Source organism: Bombina bombina, chromosome 9, assembly GCF_027579735.1.
Source record: "Bombina bombina isolate aBomBom1 chromosome 9, aBomBom1.pri, whole genome shotgun sequence".
Classification (NCBI taxonomy): domain Eukaryota; kingdom Metazoa; phylum Chordata; class Amphibia; order Anura; family Bombinatoridae; genus Bombina; species Bombina bombina.
Genome location: NC_069507.1, coordinates 145,301,829 through 145,326,094, shown reverse-complemented (window position 1 = coordinate 145,326,094; position 24,266 = coordinate 145,301,829). Strand labels below are relative to the sequence as shown.

Genomic DNA, 24,266 nt, shown 5'->3' with positions numbered 1-24,266 from the left:
CTATGTTCCTCACAGTGGACACTGACAGCTTAAAGCTCTGCGATAGCTTTTTGTAGCCTTCCCCTAAACCAAAATGTTGAACAATATTTGTTTTCAGGTCATTTGAGAGTTGTTTTGAGGCCCCCATGTTGCTACTCTTTAGAGGAGAGTCAAAGAGAACAACAACTTGCAATTGGCCACCTTAAATACCCTTTCTCATGATTGGATGCACCTGTCTATGAAGTTCAAGGCTTAATGGGCTCACCAAACCAATGGTGTGTTCCAATTAATCAGTGCTAGGTAGTTACAGGTATTCAAATCAACAAAATGACCAGGGTGCCCAAATTTATGCACCTGTCTAATTTCGTTTTGATGCATTACTAAAATATTACTGTGTTCTTCAGTTATTTGATAGATCAAAATGAAATTGCTGATCCAAAACACCCAATTATTTTTAAATGAAAATCATGGAAATTGTCTTGGGTGCCTAAAATTTTGCATACGACTGTGTATATATATATATATATATATATATATATATTTTATATATATATATATATATATATATATATATATATATATATAAATTCCAGACAGTGTGCACTCCTGAACGATGGGGACAACACCTGCTGACACACCTTTACTGTGACATCACTGCTATGAGCTTTGGAAGGAGCATGCTGGAAGTTTGTACAGCTTTATGGCATGACACAGCCATTTTTCTACTAACTCTTTACCAGCCTCCATTATACAGTTCTCTCTGGAGTAGCACAAAAGTAGACGCTTTTGGAAGGTACCCCCATGTTTGGTCTGTTTACGGTAGTTAGCTGGACAGCTTAATTAGCAGCAGTTTGTTTGCTATTATTTGTATACATATTTACCGTATTAGCCTCTCTACCCTGGGAGTTAGTATCCTCCTGAATTTGTTCCAATTTATTTTGTATATATGTTTGTTTTGTTTTCATACTGTTTGCATATTTGTATGTCACATATATCACTTTTATCCTTGTAAATGATATCCAATTCTGACACCTGCAAGCTGCAGCAAATAAACATGAGAGGAACTTTGTTCTCTCTAAAACATTTTTGTGTGCAAATTTCCCTTTCTTTAAAGTGACAGTAATGTATGTCATTTAGTCCTTCTTTATTCATAGTGTGCATATATATATATATATATATATATATATATATATATATATATATATATATATATATATACACAAAAATATACACACACACATATATATACATACAAACATACACACACACACATATATATATATATATATATATACACACTTATATAGAAGAAAAGGCTGCAGCACTCCAATTATTCTTTTCAGTGTTTTATTTTCAAGCAGTAAAACATAGGCAATGTTTCGGGCTTAGCCCTTTCTCAACCCAAGTGATCAAATACATAATTAAAGCCTAAAATTTATAGGCAGTGAACAAACCAAAATTCAGGTGAAAACATTTGAGTGATTAGCTTTTAAAGAGACAGTAATATTCTGAAAGCAAACTGTGTTCATTGGTTATATTTATCATGTGATGATAAATGTATTAGTGATTATATATATATATATATATTGACGAAAATAGTTAAGAAGAGAAATGACATAAAATAATGACATTTTTAAAAAAGACTGGGAATACAGCACTCTTTTGAAAAAATTAGCAAAACACTTGTAGAAATTTACTTAGTGAAAAGGAGTTTTTTTTTTATTGTGCAGCCAGTGGCCCCAGCCCAGGCTAGATCCAACCATACAAAGGCATCTAGATATAAACCAAAACAAAATATAATGGCAACATCAAAACATAAATCAAATGACATAAAAAAGGGGCCGGCCCATGTAAATCCATGCAGGTATGGAGCAAAGACTGATGGCTAGATCAAGTGCTGCAGAGGGGAAGGTTTATTCACTGATGTACCTCAGACCTAAATGGTTTTAGTGAAAACTGAGACATTAAATATGTGAATACCTGACTTTCCCAAATGCAGTCCTTGTCCTGTATAAACATACAAAATTATTTACGACAAGGAGACAATTAATAGCACAGAAATAACCATCATGAGCATCATAAGTGATGAGTAGTCAAACACATTAAGCAAGCGTATGTTCCTTTAAGAGACATATGATGTAAGGAGTCCCCAGAATTGAAGCAAATAGGACTGAAATAGAGTCCCGAGGTAGAGAGCAAGGTAATTCACAGTACACAGTTGCCGTAGATGTGCAGATGAGAACACATGACAAAGTATGGCAGTTAGTTATGGATGGATGAATGAATACAGCCGGTATGTTAGCATGCGTAAGGCAGTCAAGCGTGTTAGTGCAACAACATGTGTCGGGAGATATAAAATAAACAAGCGAAGTTGAAAGAGAAAAGTAGGGATGTAGGAGGATACAGACTTTTCAAACAGTACCCCTCTGTCAACTGCACCGTACCGCTACTGTCGTTGTAGAGACTTTTCAGCTTGTCAGAACTTCCGATTACACAGGCACCAAATAACATTCATCCACTGTGTGCAAATTAGCATCGGTTTTACCTCTGTGGCATGCTCATTTATTATCCATTACAGTCTCCAATACACACAGGCGGTTGCCAATGAAGCACAGGAATTGAAGACTTAATCACGCTGCAAAGTACAGCAGCAAGCTCTGACGGCTCCAATAACCAGCATGGATGCTACGTAGGTCAGCTACGCAAAGACGCCAACACGTGTTTCACCCCACGTCATCCGGAAAACGGGGCTTCATCAGGGCATGTGACTTAGCACGTCATAGGTGCTAATTTATAGCGAACTAGAATAACGCCCATATTTGATGGTGAAAGAATAAAACAACAGTGCATATACAAAGTATTATAATTGTGAGAAAATAAACTCTAAACACATAAAAATATTAGAACGTTCAATATGCCACAAAACCAGAGATGCTGGAGGCATGGTTAGTATTAAACAAAAAACTGAACTTTCGGATGTAAGGGAGATTAAAATATTTGGCCAAATATACGGACATATATCAACAAGGGAAGCCTTTAAAGAAAGCTGCCCATGTCCAATTTTTCATTTAGACCATTATGCCCAATGGTAGAGAGGTTATAGATCCACCTGCATTCTTTCTGCAGGAGGACTTTATCATTATTTCCCCCTCTACCATTGGTGATGCCCTTGTCGATGCATGTCACCCTCATACCATCAGGTATGCTATTATGGTAACTTTCAAAGTGTCTGGCGACAGACAGAATCCTGGAACATAGGGACGATATCAAGAATAAATTACAAACCAGTAGTGTCGCCAGACACTTTGAAAGTTACCATAATAGCATACCTGATGGTATGAGGGTGACAGGCATCGACAAGGGCATCACCAATGGTAGAGGGGGAAATAATGATAAAGTCCTCCTGCAGAAAGAATGCAGGTGGATCTATAACCTCTCTACCATTGGGCATAATGGTCTAAATGAAAAATTGGACATGGGCAGCTTTCTTTAAAGGCTTCCCTTGTTGATATATGTCCGTATATTTGGCCAAATATTTTAATCTCCCTTACATCCGAAAGTTCAGTTTTTTGTTTAATACTAACCATGCCTCCAGCATCTCTGGTTTTGTGGCATATTGAACGTTCTAATATTTTTATGTGTTTAGAGTTGAATTTCTCACAATTATAATACTTTGTATATGCACTGTTGTTTTATTCTTTCACCATCAAATATGGGCGTTATTCTAGTTCGCTATAAATTAGCACCTATGACGTGCTAAGTCACATGCCCTGATGAAGCCCCGTTTTCCTGATGACGTGGGGTGAAACATGTGTTGGCGTCTTTGCGTAGCTGACCTACGTAGCATCCATGCTGGTTATTGGAGCCGTCAGAGCTTGCTGCTGTACTTTGCAGCGTGATTAAGTCTTCAATTCCTGTGCTTCATTGGCAACCGCCTGTGTGTATTGGAGACTTTAATGGATAATAGATGAGCATGCCACAGAGGTAAAACCGATGCTAATTTGCACACAGTGGATGAATGTTATTTGGTGCCTGTGTAATCGGAAGTTCTGACAAGCTGAAAAGTCTCTACAACGACAGTAGCGGTACGGTGCAGTTGACAGAGGGGTACTGTTTGAAAAGTCTGTATCCTCCTACATCCCTACTTTTCTCTTTCAACTTCGCTTGTTTATTTTATATCTCCCGACACATGTTGTTGCACTAACACGCTTGACTGCCTTACGCATGCTAACATACCGGCTGTATTCATTCATCCATCCATAACTAACTGCCATACTTTGTCATGTGTTCTCATCTGCACATCTACGGCAACTGTGTACTGTGAATTACCTTGCTCTCTACCTCGGGACTCTATTTCAGTCCTATTTGCTTCAATTCTGGGGACTCCTTACATCATATGTCTCTTAAAGGAACATACGCTTGCTTAATGTGTTTGACTACTCATCACTTATGATGCTCATGATGGTTATTTCTGTGCTATTAATTGTCTCCTTGTCGTAAATAATTTTGTATGTTTATACAGGACAAGGACTGCATTTGGGAAAGTCAGGTATTCACATATTTAATGTCTCAGTTTTCACTAAAACCATTTAGGTCTGAGGTACATCAGTGAATAAACCTTCCCCTCTGCAGCACTTGATCTAGCCATCAGTCTTTGCTCCATACCTGCATGGATTTACATGGGCCGGCCCCTTTTTTATGTCATTTGATTTATGTTTTGATGTTGCCATTATATTTTGTTTTGGTTTATATCTAGATGCCTTTGTATGGTTGGATCTAGCCTGGGCTGGGGCCACTGGCTGCACAATAAAAAAAGCTCCTTTTCACTAAGCAAATTTCTACAAGTGTTTTGCTAATTTTTTCAAAAGAGTGCTGTATTCCCAGTCTTTTTTAAAAATGTCATTATTTTATGTCCTTTCTCTTCTTAACTATTTTCGTCAATATTATTAAATGGGTCTGCACCAATATTGTTATTATTAAAGGAGAAATTTTTTCCTAAATTTAAAAAGTGTTTGAGTACACTCATCACTTTTAACACTTGGCTTGTTGCAATTTTTTCCATCCACTCACAATTTTAAATATATATATATATATATAAATATATATATATATATATATATATATATATATATATATATATACACGCACACACACAAATGCTGTACAGGCTAGCACTCCAGATCACACAAACTTCTGCCGGGGTGCATCAAATCCAGTGTACCATCATATCCCCAAAGAGCGCTCACCGGACTTCCATGTAATGTTAACCATTAATAGTGAATGTTTTTGGGGTGTTACCCTTTCCTCAGACATATACAGGATATACAAGTTCATGTATAGGTCTGAGGAAGGGGGTAACACCCCAAAAACGTTCACTATTAAAGGTTAACATTACATTGAAGTCCGGTGAGTGCTCTTTGGGGAGTGAGTGTGAATGTGTGTGTAATGTTAAATTATTATTATTTCGACATCTAATTCCACTTGCACAGATTTCACAATCTTAAACCAAATAATAAATATAAACATGCAGTTCCATAGCTGTTGCTATAAAAAACATACCACGTTTCTTTGCCTCTGCAACCATTTCATCATACTCCTGTCTGTGACGCAAGGTTTCATGCACAGATTTAGCAGGAAGATTCCTAAAATATAAAAAAAAAAATGTTTGAATTCTGAGGTCTACATAAAATTGTGTGATAAAATATATGAAAATGTTCAGTAATTTAAACATATTAAGTTATACTGCCTGGTGCAAAAGTAAAATCTAATTTAGATGTAAAATTAAGAGCTAGAATGCGATTTGTATAACATTTTAAACATACTGTAACTGCCTTGGAAGGCATTTATTTTTATTGTGAGGACTTCATTCAACATAACACCAGAACCAATAAAAAAGGTTTAAAAAGGAGCTTTAAGAAAGGTACAGTGTACTTGCAAATTGTAACCGTTTAAAAAGATATACATTCCTTCATTACCCATTCACCAGTTTTGCATAACCAACACTGTTATGCCAATATACTTATAACCTCTATGATCAACTGTATCTAAGCTCTTACCGAATGCCCCTTATCTTTTTGTTTTTCCTATAGCTTCTTACCATCTTGACTTTTAGTGCTGGTTCTTGTGATCCCATTATCATTCTCCACAGGAGTGAGCACAATGTTATGTTATGTTATCTCTATGATGCATATGAACTAGCATTGTATGGCTGTAGTGCAAGATTGTAAAAAGCTATTTAATTTTTTTTTTTTAAAAAGCAACGAGACAAGGAGGAGCCTGTAGAAGATTAGAAACCGTCAATCTTAGAGGTTGTAAATGGCATCAGGCAAGAAAAAGAGGTTTTATTTCACTTCAAAAAGGTAGAGTTGCCCTTCAATAGAAAATTGTGGAATTCTAATAGTGACCAAAAAGATACAAAAACTATTCTACAAAAAATCAATAAACTAGAAAACAGCTTCCAAAAGAAAAAGACTTGAACTTGTCAGTCCAGTTAGAAGAATGTTGCACAAAGCATTCCTACTGATTTCTATTGAAATTTCTACTTATTAAATTAAGCCAGGAAATGGGAATACAAGTACTTACGCAGGTCGGTCCTCCAAAATAAGAGCAGTGGTGGAAAGTGGTTCAAACTCAAATTTTTTACGTCTTGAGGACTGAGCTGAAGCTTTGCATGTTCTTCCCGTGCGAGCTTCATATTCCTGCATCATAAAGAAACAAAAGTAAAAAAAATAATATAAATATACATGATTGCAAAAATAGGACAAAGAACAAAATCTAAATATGGCTTATAAAACAATTTTACGAGGGATACAAGGACATTCTTTTATAACGGTGTAACAAATCACACTGACAAAACAGCCACCAACCAATGTAAAAAGTATCTATACCTATGTACCTTATTATGTATAGTTTGGTTTGCCTATTTAAGTTTACTATGTCTATCCTGATTCCGGGTACCTCACCAGAACTGAAAACTGTATTAGAGTAATTTTTTGTTATAAGATGTTTGGAGTTATTGCCCTGTTTATATTTGCATTCTTTTCTGAGGACTATCTGGTCATTGTATTTGAACCAAATTATTTTATGTGCTGTTATCACAGTTTGACATTGGTGTCATCCTCGTTTTCAAAAAGACTGCTCCATTCAGTGGAGCTAGAAATCCTTGATGGCACAGCAAACCTTTACGGAACAGAACTGATTGGCTGCCAAGACAACCGTGTGTGTTTGGATATGGTATTGTGTTTACCTTGTTGTCAATTTTTGAGATACTGTCTGTGTCTTTAATTGCTATGTATGTACCTATTTGCTATGTTTCCTAAATAAAAAAAATGTTTTATCTTCTCACATTTAGCAAAAATGTCCCAATTTGGAGATTGAGAAAGAAACCATTCTTCACAAGGAAGACCGAAGGACAGCTTTCTGTTTAATCCAGTTTATGTTATCAATCACTTCAGAAGAAGAAAATAAGTCAACCTTTCTCTTGGCATCTCTTGTTGAAAAAGATTATGCACATATCCTACACTTGGAGCTAGGGGCTGATTGGTGTTAAGTGGTCGGTGTGAGACACATCTGTCTCTTGTGATTGGCTAACTAGAAGTGTTCAGCTAGATGGCAGTAGTGCAAGATAATGAAGTAAATGTTATAATAAAAGAAAAATGGAATGTTGTTTAAAATTGTATGTTCTATCCAAATCATGAGTTAAAATCTCTATTTCTCTCTCTCTCAAGCTGCTTAATGAATATTCTGTATTGAAGAGTGATAAACACAGATGTAATTATCCAGATTGAAGACAGATGGAATTGGGCAGTTTGTATTCTAATGTATCCACCAATAGTGTCTCTGCCCTTGTTTTTACTATAAAAAGCTATCTCCAGGTGTTATTAAGTAGTTGCCAATCTGTATAGAGTGGATTGTTAGGGTTAACACTTTGATAGTCATGTGATGCATTTCATCTTTCTCTGGCAGCCAAGAAGTTAATCTTATCAAGTCTCAAACCGACCACTTAACACTGAAGCAGTTTACATCCCAACCTACACTGGGGCAACTCACACTGCTGACCACATACTGCAGCTTGTACAGTCACATTACCCTGGGGCAAGTCACACCCCAGCTATGTACTATTGGGGCAGCAAAAAAAACTGCCATGAAATGAGTGAGCAAACCCCATACCGCCCCTAAAAAAGGGAAAACAAACTCCACAACCACAGATCCCATTAATTTAACACTTGGCAGAGGTGGCAAACTTATGGCACAAGTACTCATGGTGGCACGCAAAATACTGTTTGGTTTAATGGGCTGAAATTGTATATTTGTTTTTATTTTTATATATATATATATATATATATATATATATACGTATACATATACATATACATATATATATATATATATATATATATATATATATATATATATATATATATATATACGTATACATATACATATATATATATATATATATATATATATATATATATATATATACACACACACACATACATATATATATATATAGAAAGAAACAAAGTGGAGTTAACTACACAGCGCTAATCCCACAAATATATAGTGTACTATTTACATACACCTCGTGTGACAATATTATAGCATAAATGTATCAAACAATGATTCCTACAGAGAGCGCATTGCTACAATGTTTTGCTATAATTATTAGAAAGTAATTTATACGCTTATGATTTGTTAGCTATTATCTCAGTGTTACAGTTTCTGTTGTATAAAGAATTTAAAGTTCAAAATATGCTGAAGAAATCTTAAAACAGCAGTAGTATTCTGTCTTCCAATTCAACGTTCAATAATGCAGACATAGAATGGCAACAATCCCAAATGGCCTCACAGGCTACTCACATTAGGTGACCTCAATCGTATGAGGTAAGGAACAGGCGTTTTGGATGTATTAGAATTCTGAGCTGATCCTCTGGTAGCAGGCTTGTGATCCTGTGCGTTGTTTCAGATAGAATTATGGTTCATCAGTTGGAGCCACAGCGCGAGGTATCTTTCAAATTTCTTCCCTCCTCAGGATCACCAATGCTGATGTCGGCAACAGTTCTTTGCCTCTTTAATAACTCCAACGTTTATATAAAGGAAACAGACACAGCACATAGCATAATACTGTTTAAAAGTAACACAAATTTATTTGCAGATAGAGAATAATACTCACAAACGAGACCTCAGTTTGTATGAGGTATCAATATAGCATCTCATTTAAAAGGACCGTAATCCCACACTGTGATAAAAGTTTCCACTTTAGTAGAATGTGATATTTGTAAAATATCTTTTAGCAGTCATATATTGACGTAAAAAGTATGAGCTTGTAAAAACTATTATGTGGTTGCGGCTTAACCAGAATCCCACACAGCCACTGTATCGGTAATACTAGGGATGAGTGTTGAATCTGGCTGCTCATCCCTAGTATTACCGATACAGTGGCTGTGTGGGATTCTGGTTAAGCCGCAACCGCATAATAGTTTTTACAAGCTCATACTTTTTACGTCAATATATGACTGCTAAAAGATATTTTACAAATATCACATTCTACTAAAGTGGAAACTTTTATCACAGTGTGGGATTACGGTCCTTTTAAATGAGATGCTATATTGATACCTCATACAAACTGAGGTCTCGTTTGTGAGTATTATTCTCTATCTGCAAATAAATTTGTGTTACTTTTAAACAGTATTATGCTATGTGCTGTGTCTGTTTCCTTTATATAAACGTTGGAGTTATTAAAGAGGCAAAGAACTGTTGCCGACATCAGCATTGTTGATCCTGAGGAGGGAAGAAATTTGAAAGATACCTCGCGCTGTGGCTCCAACTGATGAACCATAATTCTATCTGAAACAACGCACAGGATCACAAGCCTGCTACCAGAGGATCAGCGCAGAATTCTAATACATCCAAAACGCCTGTTCCTTACCTCATACGATTGAGGTCACCTAATGTGAGTAGCCTGTGAGGCCATTTGGGATTGTTGCCATTCTATGTCTGCATTATTGAACGTTGAATTGGAAGACAGAATACTACTGCTGTTTTAAGATTTCTTCAGCATATTTTGAACTTTAAATTCTTTATACAACAGAAACTGTAACACTGAGATAATAGCTAACAAATCATAAGCGTATAAATTACTTTCTAATAATTATAGCAAAACATTGTAGCAATGCGCTCTCTGTAGGAATCATTGTTTGATACATTTATGCTATAATATTGTCACACGAGGTGTATGTAAATAGTACACTATATATTTGTGGGATTAGCGCTGTGTAGTTAACTCCACTTTGTTTCTTTCTATACCTATACGGTGTGATCACCTGCAAGGGTAGTGTGATCACACTCTCTTGTTTACTCCAGCAGCTTATCTCGTACAGGTGTTAATATTTTTTGCGCCTCCAGTGTGGCCCACACCTAGGTGTGGCTCACATTACGAAAACCCTTTACTTCTGATATACATATATATATATACATGTATATATATACACATACTCCAGAGAATGCACTCTCAGGGCTTTCACAAAATAACACAATTTATTGAACGTTTTTGGAGATCAACTCTCCATCAGAACAGTGTGTGCAGTACACATAATCACTTTAAAACAAACATTACTTACCCCCCCTCCAGTTAATATGGCGCCAAACAACAGTATTGGAACGCAAGCTTTGCATTCCACCGTTACCCGGAAGTGACGTAGTTATACTTCTGGTTTCACGAGACGGTGGAACGCAAGCTTGCGTTCCAATACAGTTTTTTGACGCCACATTAACTGGAGGGGGTAGGTAATGTATGTTTTGGAGGAATTATGAGCACTATATATTTGTGTACTGCACACACTGTTATTCTGATGGAGAGTTTATCTCTAAAAACGTTCAATAAATAGTGTTATTTTGTGAAAGCCCTGAGAGTGCATTCTTTGGAGGATATATTTATTGCATTATATATATATATATATATATATATATATATATATATATATATATATATATATATATATATATATATATATATATATATATATATTTTTTTTTTTTTATTAGGTTTTTTTTCTTATAAATCTTTAAGTGCTGATATATATTTATAATAACAAACTTGTATTCTTTTTAACGTCTCCTTTGAACAGTTGCAATGTTCACTCAGCAGATTTTTAGAGGATTTTTATAAACAGTGTATCCAATGCTCTCAAAAGGGTTTGCCCCTTGCGCTAGATCATCTTGTAATTGTACACCAATACTAGAGCAACAGATGCTCTATATAACATTAGGGCAGCACACAACTGGACAACTATCGAGTTCATGTGCATTTATCTGGTTCTGATACTAGCCAGTGCCTCACCGGTCACTGTACTCACCGCACGCCACTGAATTTAGAACCTTCGGTTTCAGATTTATTTACAAATTGTGTATAAGAAAAGTTGTTGGATATGAAAAAAACATTGTAAAAACAAGAAAGTTTGGAAAAATATGAAGAAGAAAATTTTATTTCCACATTTGACACTCATTTCCGTAGCTTTGAAAAATGAACCCAAATGTTTTCTTTCATGATTTAGATAGAAGAAAAATTGATAATAGGAGCAAATTAGGAAGTTGCTTAAAATTGCATGCTCTCGCTCTTGGTATCTTTATTTGAAAGAGCAGGAATGTAAGCTTCAGAGTCGGCCCATTTATGGTTCAGAACCCTGGTTAGCACTTGCTGATTAGTGGCTATATTTAGGCTACATATAGGTGCTTTCTTTAAAAAAAAAAAAAATAAAAAAAAAAGACACTATAAACAAAATTAAACTAATATAATTCAGATACAAAATGCAGTTTTAAATAGAGTTTCCAATTTAATTCCATTAAGAAATCGTGCACAGTCTTTTTAAATACACACTTTCTGGGGCATCAGCTACAACTGAGCAGGTGTGATGAGTTCACAGTATCTACATACATGAGTCTGTGATTGGCTGATAGCTGTCAAATGATACAGGGAGCCAGCAAATTCAAGTCAATGTTGAAATTTGTCAGAAAAAGAATTCTAATACTCAAATTCACTTACTAAAATTCAAATTGTTATTGTATTGTCTTTTTATTATGCACATGTCAATTATGCAATTCAACTGTATTTAAAAAGGCAAAAAGGGACAGAAGCGCCACATGGCCCAATATTGTTTGAAACAATAATACATTTTTTTTGGTGTGGCGCTTCTGTCCCTTTTTGCAGATCATTGATCCTGGATCGTGGCCTTAATCCTCATACAGACAGCTGCCTTCACCCAAAATAATCATCATTTGGTGATAATTTATCACATTACTTATGGGACACTAATATCATTATTGCCATTTTTTGTTCATAGTTATAATTGTTTGAATGACTTAAGTTCACCTGTGTTAACTGTGTAGTAGATTTTGTTTGTATTTAAAGTGATATTACTACTATATGATATACAGACATTACTTGCACTTAAAGTGATATTACAGCTACATGATACAGTCTGTAAGATACATATATTTGTTCTAGAGCTTAGTTAAAGTACACCAATTATCTGTCCACTGGAATTATCACTCCATAGTTATATAGTACATATTTATATCAAGGGCGCCCCCTATATACGTTTTTATTTGTCAGTGTTTAAAAAGGAACATGAACCCCAAAAAGGGTCTTTCATTATGTAGATCATAGAGAAGCATTATATGACAGGAAATAGTACTGCAATCTAGTGCTCTTGCTAATATATACCATTGTTGCAAAACTACTGTCATATAGTGATGCAGACTTGTGCACACTTCTAAGGTTACGACTCTGCTTTTCAACAAAGGATAACAAGAAAATGAAAATTTTCTAATATAAATTATGGAAAAGTGTTTAAAATTGCATGCTCTATCTAAAATCATGAAAGAGAAATTTAGGGTTTTGTTATATTTAAAGTTTTTTATTAAACAGGATTAATATACATAACTTACAGTACACCGTTTATAAAACAGAAACAAATAGTTCAGCTCCATTTGGTTGCAAAGTTAGAGATACAAACAAGGAATACAGCTTTATGACTGTTTCTATAGGACTGTCGATACATATATGCAAAATAGGCCTCCGAAGAGGCTAACCTTAATAGCTGTCCGCCAGGAGCTTAGTTAACCCTTTTTTTTTTTAAACAACAATTTAAGAGATAGAAAAAAAAAGGAAATAAGAAAAGAAAGAGGGGGAAGGGATATTTAACAAGGAAAAAAGGGAAAGGAAGCCTCTGCAATCGCACCTACTGTTAGGTATCATAGTTTCTTAGTCATCTCATTAGCCACGATGCATACACTGGAGAAAAAGAGTTGGAGGGGTGGTGCATTGCACCTCCTATATACTAGCATGCCATCCCAAATGAAAAAGCTTTACGGTGGAATTTGGAGCATTTCCCAGTATAGTTTTATATTCAAAAACCTGTCGTGTCTATTTTGTTTGAGATAGGAATATTCTTCCAACGAGATAAGCTCCTGTGTTCTGGCCGTCCATTCTACAACGGTTGTAGCAATGTGGGACTTCCACTTTCTAGCTATCAGAGACTTAGCTCCATTTATGCAGATTTGAAGTAGGGTGAGTCTAAGCTTGCAAGGAATTCTAGGCCTGTCATTAAACAATACGATCAAAGGGGTAAAGTGAAAGGTGTTTCCAGTCAGTGGGAGTAGTATTTTTTCTAGGGATTCCCAAAAGGTTCGCAGGCGAGGACACGACCACCATACATGTGATAAAGTTCCCATTCCCCCACATCCCCTCCAGCACAAGGGAGAGGCCTCCTGATATATTAATTTAATTCTAAGAGAAATTTAGGGTTTTATGTCCCTTTAAAAGGGACACTGAACCCAAAATTTTTCTTTTGTGATTCTGATAGAGCATGCAATTTTAAGCAACTTTCTAATTTACTCCTATTATCAAACTTGCTTCATTCTCTTGGTATGTTTATTTGAAAAGCAAGAATGCAAGTTTAGATGCCGGACCATTTTTGGTGAACAACCTGGGTTGTCCTTGCTGATTGGACAGCACCAATAAACAAGTGCTGTCCTTGGTTCTGAACCAAACATTTGCTGGTTCCTTAGCTTAGATGCCTTCTTTTTCAAATAAAGATAGCAAGAGAATGAAGAAAAATTGATAATAGGAGTAAATTAGAAAGTTGCTTAAAATTCCATGCTCTATCTGAATCATGAAAGAAAAAATTTGGGTTTAGTGTCCCTTTAATGAACTTTAAAAGTATGTTTAAATACTCCTTGCAAACTTGGTATTTATATTTTTATTCTGGTTCAGGAGAAGCAACAGAAACTTGAGAAGGGCAAACAATCTTTTATCTGTATCACACAATAAAAACACAATCATTCTGTAAAATAAGAAAGCAAAACATGTTACACCCTACAGGAAATGCTATTTATCATGGCTCTCCATTGTTTCTGCCAGCAATTTAATGATGTCAATTAAAGAAGCATACTTTGCTTGTTTAAACAAAAATGAATATTAAAGGAATGGTGTACAGCCTTCCAAATGATCAATTTTACCTGCTTCAGAGTATTACATTGTTTAAAGATTTCTCCTTTACCTTTGTTATTTAAAATAAATGCTGATAGAACCCCCATCTAAAAACATCATTTATGTAAGAACTTACCTGATAAATTAATTTCTTTCATATTGGCAAAAGTCCATGAGCTAGTAACATATGGGATATGCAATCCTACCAGGAGGGGCAAAGTCTCCCAAACCTCAAAATGCCTATAAATACACCCCTCACCACACCCACAATTCAGTTTAATGAATAACCAAGTAGTGGGGTGATAGAAAAAGGAGTAAAATGCATCAAAAAAGGAACTGGAAATATAATTGTGCTTTATACAAAAAAAACATAACCACCATAAAAAAGTGGGTGTCATGGACTCTTGCCAGTATGAAAGAAATTAATTTATCAGGTAAGTTCTTACATAAATTATGTTTTCTTTCATGTAGTTGGCAAGAGTCCATGAGCTAGTAACGTATGGGATAGTAATACCCAAGATGTGGAACTCCACAGAAGAGTCACTAGAGAGGGAGAGATAAAAATAAAAACAACCATTTTCCACTGAAAAAATTAAATCCACGTCCAAAAAAAAAAAAAAAAGTTTTTCTTATAAATGAAAAGAAAAAACTTAAAACATAAGCAGAGAACTCAAACTGAAACAGCTGCCTGAAGAACTTTTCTACCAAAAACTGCTTCCGAAGAGGAAAATACATCAAAACGGTAGAATTTAGTAAATGTATGCAAAGAAGACCAAGTTGCTGCTTTGCAAATCTGATTAACTGAAGCTTCATTCTTAAAAGCCCACGAAGTGGAGAAAGATCTAGTAGAATGAGCTGTAATTCTCAGAGGTGGAGCCGGACCCGACTCCAAATAAGCCTGATGAATCAAAAGCTTTAACTAAGATGCCAAGGAAATGGCAGAAGCTTTCTGACTTTTCCTAGGACCAGAAAAGACAACAAATAGACTAGAAGTCTTCCTTAAATGTTTAGTAGCTTCAACATATTTCAAAGCTCTTACAACATCCAGAGAATGTAAGGATCTCTTCAAAGAATTCTTAGGATAAGGACACAAAGAGGGAACAACCATTTCCCTATTAACATTGTTAGAATTCACAACTTTAGGTAAAAATTTAAATGTAGTCCGCAAAACTGCTTTATCCCGATATAAAATCAGAAAAGGAGACTCACAAGAAAGAGCAGATCATTCGGAAACTCTTCTAGCAGAAAAGATAGCCAAAAGGAACAACACTTTCCAAGAAAGTAGTTTAATATCCAAAGAATGCATATGCTCAAAAGGAGGAGCCTGTAAAGCCTTCAAAACCAAATTAAGATTCCAAGGAGGAGAGACTGATTTAATGGCAGGCTTGATACGGACCAAAGCCTGTACAAAACAGTGAATATCAGGAAGCTTAGCAATCTTTCTCTGAAATAAAAACAGAAAGAGCAGAGTTTTGTCCCTTTAATGAACTTGCAGACAAACCTTTATAAGAACCATCCTGAAGAAAATTTAAAATTCTTGGAATTCTAAAAGAATGCCAAGAGAATTTATAAGAAGAACACCATGAAATATAAGTCTTCAAAACTTGATAATAAATCTTCCTAGAAACAGATTTACGAGCCTGTAACATAGTATCAATCACTGAGACAGAGAAACCTCTATGACTAAGCACTAAGAGTTCAATTTCCATACCTTCAAATTTAACGATTTGAGATCCTGATGGAAAAATGGTTCTTGAGACAGAAGGTCTGATCTTAAAGAACCTGTGAGGCCATGCTGGCGTTACCAGAAACAGAAATGATTGTTCCATGATGATCTTGGAGATCACTCTTGGAAGAAGAACTAGAGGCAGGAAGATATAAGCAGGTTGGTGAAACCAAGGAACTGATAACGCATCCACCGACTCCGCCTGAGGATCCCTGGACCTGGACAAGTACCTGGGAAGTTTCTTGTTTAGATGGGAAGCCATCAGATCTATTTCTGGAAGACCCCACATCTGAACAATCTGAAAAAACACATCTGGATGGAGAGACCACTCCACCGGATGTGAAGTCTGACGGCTGAGATAATCCGCTTCCCAACTGTCTACACCAGGGATATGTACCGCAGAAATTAGACAAGAGCTGGATTCCGCCCAAGAAAGTATCCAAGATATTTCTTTCATAGCCAGGGGAGTGTGAGTCCCACCCTGATGATTGACATATGCCACAGTTGTGATATTGTCTGTCTGAAAACAAATGAACGGTTCTCTCTTCAGCCAAACCTGAAGAGCCCTGAAAATATCACAGAGTTCTAAAATATTGATTGGTAACCTCGCCTCTTAAGATTTCCAAACCCCTTGTGCTGTCAGAGATCCCCCAGACAGCTCCCTAACCTAAAAAAGACTTGCATCTGTTGTGATTACAGACCAGGTTGGACGAACAAAAGAAGCCCCTTGAACTATACGATGGTGATCTAACCACCAAGTCAGAGAGAGTCGAACATTGGGATTTAAGGATATTAATTGTGATATCCTTGTATAATCCCTGCACTATTGATTCAGCATACAAAGCTGAAACCAATTTCATTTGTCTCTTGTCTTTTAGAGAGTCATGGACACTGCATCTATCTGGAAGCCTAAAAAGGTGACCTTTGTGTGAGGAATCAAGGAACTTTTCGGTAAATTGATCCTCCAACTATGTCTTTGAAGAAACAACACTAGTTGATTTGTGTGAGATTCAGCAGAATGTAAAGACTGAGTTAGTACCAAGATATCGTCCAAATAAGGAAACACCGCAATACCCTGTTCTCTGATTACAGAGAGTAGGGCACCGAGAACCTTTGAAAAATTCTTGGAGCTGTCGCTAGACCAAATGAAAGAGCGACAAATTGGTAATGCTTGTCTAGAAAAGAGAATCTCAGAAACCAATAGTGGACTGGATGAATCGGAATATGAAGATATGCATCCTGTAAGTCTATTGTGGACATATAATGCCCTTGCTGAACAAAAGGCAGAATAGTCCTTATAGTCACCATTTTGAAAGTTGGCACTCTTACAAAACGATTCAAAATTTTCAGATCCAGAACTGGCCTGAATGAATTTTCTTTCTTTAGGACAATGAATAGATTTGAATAAAACCCCAAACCCTGTTCCTGAAATGGAGTTGGTATGATTACCCCTGAAAGCTCTAGATCTGAAACACACTTCAGAAAAGCCTGAGCCTTCACTGGATTTGCTGGAACGTGTGAGAGAAAAAAATATCTTCTCACAGGAGGTCTTACTCTGAATCCTATTCGATACCCTTGAGAGACAATACTCTGAATCCACTGATTTTGGACAGAATCTGCCCAAATGTTTTGGAAAAATGTTAATTTTCCCCCCACCAGCTGAGCTGGAATGAGGGCCGCAGCTTCATGCGGACTTGAGGGCTGGCTTTGGTTTCTTAAAAGGCTTGGATTTATTCCAACTTGAAGGTTTCCAATTGGAACCAGATTCTTTGGGGGAAGGATTGGCTTTCTGTTCCTTATTCTGTCGAAAAGAACGAAAATGATTAGAAGCTTTAGATTTACCCTTAGATCTTTTATCCTGAGGCAAAAAAAACTCCCTTCCCCCCAGTGACAGTTGAAATAATTGAATCCAACTGAGAACCAAATAAATTGTTAACTTGGAAAGAAAGAGATAGTAATCTAGACTTAGATACCATGTCAGCATTTCAATATTTGAGCCACAAAGCTTTTTTAGCTAAAATAGCTAAAGACATAGATTTAACATCAATTTTGAATATATCAAAAATAGCATCACAGATAAAATGATTAGCACGTTGAAGCAAGTGAACAATGCTAGACAAATTAGGAACTGTTTCATGTTGCGCTAAGCTTTCCAACCAAAAAGTTGATGCAGCTGCAACATCAGCCATAGATATAGCAGGCCTAATAATATAGCCAGAAAATAAATAAGCTTTCCTTGGATAAGATTCAAGTTTCCTATCTAAAGGATCCTTAAAAGAAGTACCATCTTCCATAGGAATAGTAGTACGTTTGGCAAGAGTAGAAATAGCCCCATCAACTTTGGGGATTTTTTCCCAAATGTCCAATCTAGCTGCTGGCAAAGGATACAACTTTTTAAACCTAGAAGAAGGAAAAAAAAGTACCACCAAACATATCCCATTCCTTTGAAATCATATCATAAATAGCATCAGGAACTGGAAAAACCTCTGGAGTAACCACAGGAGGTTTATAAACAGAATTTAAACGTTTACTAGTTTTAGTATCAAGAGGACTAGATTCCTCAATATCCAAAGTAATCAACACCTCTTTTAACAAGGAACAAATATATTCCATCTTAAAGATATAAGTAGATTTGTCAGTGTCAATATCTGAGGTAGGATCTTCTGAATCAGATAGATCCTCATCAGGAGGATGATAATTCAGTATGTTGTCGGTCATTTGAAAATTCATCAACTTTTAGAGAAGTTTTAAAAGACCTTTTACGTTTATTAGAAGGCGGAATAGCAGACAAAGCCTTCTGAATCGCATCAGCAATAAAATCTTTTATATTCACAGGGATATCATGTACATTAGATGTTGAAGGAACAACAGGCATTGTACTAGTACTGATGGATACATTCTCTGCATGTAAAAGCTTATCATGACAACTGTTACATACTACAGCTGGAGATATAATCTCTGCTAATTTACAACAGATACACTTAGCTTTGGTAGAACTGTTATCATACAGCAGGGTTCCAACAGTAGTTTCTGAGACAGGATCGTGCAAATGTAAGAGAAAAAAACAACATATAAAGCAAAATTATCAATTTCCTTATATGGCAGTTTCAGTAATGGAAAAAAATGCAAACAGCAGAGCCCTCTGAGCATAAAAAAGGCAAGAGGCATATAGGAAGTGGGGTTTAAATAATTAAATTATTTGGCGCCCAGTATGATGCACAACGCAAAATAAAAAATTTTTGGCGCCAACATCTGGAAATGACACAACTCGCGTCATGGCAGACGCAACCTTGTGCAAGGAAACGTGGCGTCAACTAAGACACCGGTAATTACGAATTTGCGTCATCGAACGTACCTTCGCCCCCAAAAAATTCTCGTGCCAAAAATGACACAAACATCCTGCAAAATTTAATGAAAAAAACAGTAAATTTGAAGAAAAGACTATACCCCAGGTAAGAACTTCCTAAATATATTTACCAATTTTGAAACGGATAGTCTGCATAAGGAAATATACATAAACCTGACTCATAGCAAATATAATTACAATACATTTATTTAAAACTTTATATTAAAGGGACATAATACTCATATGCTAAATCACTTGAAACTGATGCAGTATAACTGTAAAAAGCTGACAGGAAAATATCACCTGAGGATCTCTATGTAAAAAAGGAAGATATTTTACCTCACAATTTCCTCAGCTCACCAGAGTAAGTTCTGTGTAAAAAGTTATACTCAGCTGCTCCTAGCTGCAGGTAAAAAAAAATAAAAAAAATGAAGAAATGAACAGCAGCCAATCAGCATCAGCAGTGCTGAGGTCATGAACTCTTTTACTGTGATCTCATGAGATTTGACTTAACTCTCATGAGATTTCATAGTAAGTTGAATAGGGAAATAATATGAGAGTGCACGAGGCTCATCCCCTAAGCTGTCCCAGGACAGACACACTAAAATGCTGCTAAGAAATCCTTTACAATGGAATGTGGCTACTGAGGAACTTTTGAGGTAAAATATCTTTCTTTTTTACATAGAGATGTTCAGGAGATATTTTCTAGTCAGCTTTTTACAGCTATACTGCATCACTTTCAAGTGTTTAAACATTTGGGTATTATGGCCCTTTAATACATAAAGTGCCAAACCATAGCTGAAAGTGTCTTAAGTAATGAAAACATACTTACCGAAAGACACCCATCCACATATAGCAGATAGCCAAACCAGTAAAACCAAAAAGTATCAGTAGAGGTAATGGAATATGAGAGTATATCGTCGATCTGATAAAGGAGGTAGGAGATGAATCTCTACGACCGATAACAGAGAACCTATGAAAAGATTTTCCGTGAGGAAAACCATAGAATCAATAGGCGATACTCCCTTCACATCCCTCTGTCAAACACTGTACTCTGAGAGGAATCAGGCTTCAAAATGCTGAGAAGCGCATATCACAGAAGAAAACCAAGCACTAACTTACTTCACCACCTCCATAGGGAGGTTGTAAAACTTTATTGTGGGTGTGGTGAGGGGTGTATTTATAGGCATTTTGAGGTTTGGGAAACTTTGCCCCTCCTGGTAGGATTGTATATCCCATACGTCACTAGCTCATGGACTCTTGCCAATTACATGAAAGAAATTGAAATTTTAGTACAGCAGTAAGGATGATAGAAAAACTATGTAAACAGTGAGATAAGATACAGATGCTACTGTGAGAGATAAGGATTATTGTGTGTTTGTAAGTATATAGTGATTTAAGATGATGTCTGCCCTTCCTGGAAACTTGGCATATTAGATAATTTTTTAATTGAAACTACAAAACAATCAATTTCACATACAAAAATAAAAAAAGAGCAATTTCTCATATATTTAAGATCTGCAACATTGGAAACATATTAGGGGAAAACTATTTTACAATACACTGCCCTTTAACATATTCAGTATTAAAGGCTTTTGTACCATTAGAACAAAAATAAATCAGATATTTTTAAATCTAATATGGAGAACATATTTATATTTATTTTATTCAAAATAAAAAACAATTTCCCTGAAATTTTTCTTAATTTTGTCCGAAATGAACATTCCTTGGCTGCACACTATATATATATATATATAATATATATATATATATATATATATATATATATATATATATATATATATATATATATATATATATATATATATATATATATATATATATATATATATATATATATACACATACACACACACACATATTGTATAAAATATATATACACACACACACACACATCGTTTAAAATTATGGGGGTGAAATGTGAGTTTAAAATCCTAAGCACAAAATTTAAAGACAATAACTCATTGTGTAGCTCATTTAGCAGATCTAAACAAGTCAGAAGACTTGCTTTTTCCACAGAAAACCCCTGGGTACACTGTTTCCAATGCAGCAAAGGATTCTGGGTAAGACATGCAAATGAGGTTCACAATGACTCACTCTTCTACTTCAGTCTACTTTTCAGAATATTCCCTTTATGCCATAGCCTGCTGTTCACTCAGCTTTTAAGCTTAGCTAGAGTTTGTACAGTGATTCAGACCATCCCAGGACGCCGTTTCGTGGTTATTGCCACTCATCAGCTGGGTGTAGGTCTGAATCACTGCTAGGTGAAGTTGATGCCTGGGCGAAATACAACATTTAAAATTATTGGGAGGTGAAAAGCGAGTTTAAAATCCTCCACTAAGCACAAAATCACTGTGCAAACCATAGCTAAGCTTAAAAGCTGTGTGAACAGCAGGCTCTGGCGTAAAGGGAATCTGATGAAAAGCAGACTGAAGTAGAAGAGGGAGTCATTGTGAACCTCATTTGCATGGCTTACCCAGAATCATTTGCTGCATTGGAAACAGTATACCCAGGGGTTTTCTGTGGGAAAAGCAAGCCTTCTGACTTGTTTAGATCTGCTAAATGAGCTACACAATGAGTTATTGTCTTTAAAATATATATAATACAGCTCTCATGAAGGTGATCTACAAAACAGCTGGGCTTGTAGGCTTACAAGTAAAAGGAGGTTTAAGGGGATGACAAAGGGAGGAGAGAAACGGAGGTTGGAAAAGGTTAGCGTATATTGTATTCATCCATGAACAGTAGAGTATTTAAAGCGCCACTAAATAAAGAAAAATTACATAGTTAAAAGGATACTGACATTTTTTTTCTTTCATGATTCAGATAGCGCATGCAATTTTAAGAAACTAATTCTAATTCACTCCTATTACCAATTTGTATTCATTCTCTTGGTTTCTTTATTTAAAAAAGCAGGAATGTAAGCATAAGAGCCAGGCCATTTTTGGTTCAGAACCCTAGATAGCGTTTGCTGATTGGTGGCTATATTTAGACACAATCAGCAAGCGCTTATAATAGGAGTAAATTAGAAAGTTGCTTAAAATTGCATGTTCTATCTGAATCATGAAAGAAAAAATCTGGGTTCAGAATCCTTTTAACTAGGCAATTCTTTATTTAGTGGCACTTTAAAGACTCTACTGTTCATGGATGCATACAATATACGCTAATCTTTTCCAACCTCAGTTTCTCTCCTCCTTTTGTCTATCTGAATCATGAAAGAAAAAATTTGGGTTCAGTATCCCTTTAACAAGTGCATAATAAAAAAGATGATGCAATAACACTCTGAATTTCAAATAAGCAGTAGTTTTTTTTTTTCTTGCAAATTTATTTTTTCTCCCATTTCCCGGCCCCCTTTACTAACAGACATCAGCCAATCACAGACTCATGCTCAGTAGAAGCTGGTGCTCTAGAAAGTGACCATATAATAAGACTGCAAAATTTGACGGAAGTAAAATGGAAAGTCCCTTAAAATGGCATGCTCTTTGGGAATCATGAAAGTTTATTTTGACTTTAGTGTCCCTTTAAGGAGTGCTTGAAGCTTTCAAAACTAGGAGGGAGGGAGAGAGAGAAAGACATAGAGAGAGAGAGGGAGAGAGAGAGAGACATAGAGAGAGAGAGACAGAGAGAGAGAGAGAGAGAGACAGAGAGAGAGAGAGAGAGAGAGAGAGAGAGAGAGAGAGAGAGAGTCTTGTGGAGCGAGGCAGAGGAATTCGAAATATAGAGGCCATTCTAAAGAGTTCTTATAGACGGGAGTGTGAGATGGTGATGAGAGGAGGAGAGAAGGAAGGAAGTCATGAGTAGAGCAAAGGGGACGGGAAGGAGAGTATCTGGATATGAGGTCTGAGAATAAAGGGAGAAGCAGTGTTATTGGGTGTATTCAATGTCAGAGTCAAGATTTTTGTGATTACTTCTGAAAGCTAGAGGAAGCCAGTGAAGAGACTGGCAGAGAGGTGCAGCAGATAAGGAGCAATGTGTAAGGAAGATCAGCCTGGCAGAGGCATTCATTATGGACTGTAAAGAAGATATATAACAGCTACGGAGAGCAGAGAATGGATTTGAAATAGTCAAGGCCGGAAATGAGAAAATTAAAATCTTAGTTGTGTCTTGTGTAAGTGTCAATTTTTTTAGATGTTTTAAAGATGAAAACGGCAGAAATTAGCCAAAGACTGGATGTAAGAAGTAGAAGAAAGATCTTAGTCAAGTGTGACCCCAAGACATTGAGCAAGCGGGGTTGGGGTAATGTTATTATCAACAGTTATAGAAAGAAGGGGGTAGAGATTTTAGAAGAAGGGGGGGGGGAATAAGGAGCTCAGTATTGGAGAGATTTAACTTAAGGTAGTAAGAGGACATTTAAGATTAAAATATTAGAGAGACACTTAGGGACACAAGTTATCAAGGAAGAGGATAGGTCTGGTGCAGAGAGGTAGATTTGGGTGTCATCAGCATACAAATAATATTGAAAACCATGGGACCATTAAAGAACCTATGGATGACATATAGATTGAGAAGAGAAGGGACCAAGGACCGGTCTTTGTTGTACCCCAACAGAAAGTGGGAAAGGGGCATAGGATGCACCAGAGAAGGCTACACTAAAGGTACAGTTAGGTAGGAAGAAAACCACAAGAGGGGAGGGCTGTGTCACAAATGCCAAAGGATTAAAGGGTTTAGAGCAAAACAGGGTTGTCAACAGTATCATAGGCTGCAAA

General features: G+C 36.1%; 1 protein-coding gene across 1 annotated transcript in view; it reads right to left on the bottom strand.

Moving 5' to 3' along the window:
- The window catches only part of LOC128640089 (TBC1 domain family member 12), a 483,074-nt gene that overhangs the window by 156,064 nt on the left and 302,744 nt on the right, over positions 1-24,266 (bottom strand). The window contains exons 4-5 of the mRNA XM_053692423.1: positions 6,562-6,677; positions 5,539-5,621 (exon numbers count right to left, since the gene is read on the bottom strand). Coding sequence (XP_053548398.1) covers positions 5,539-5,621; positions 6,562-6,677 — 199 coding nt within the window. The remainder of the gene's footprint in view (positions 1-5,538; positions 5,622-6,561; positions 6,678-24,266) is intronic.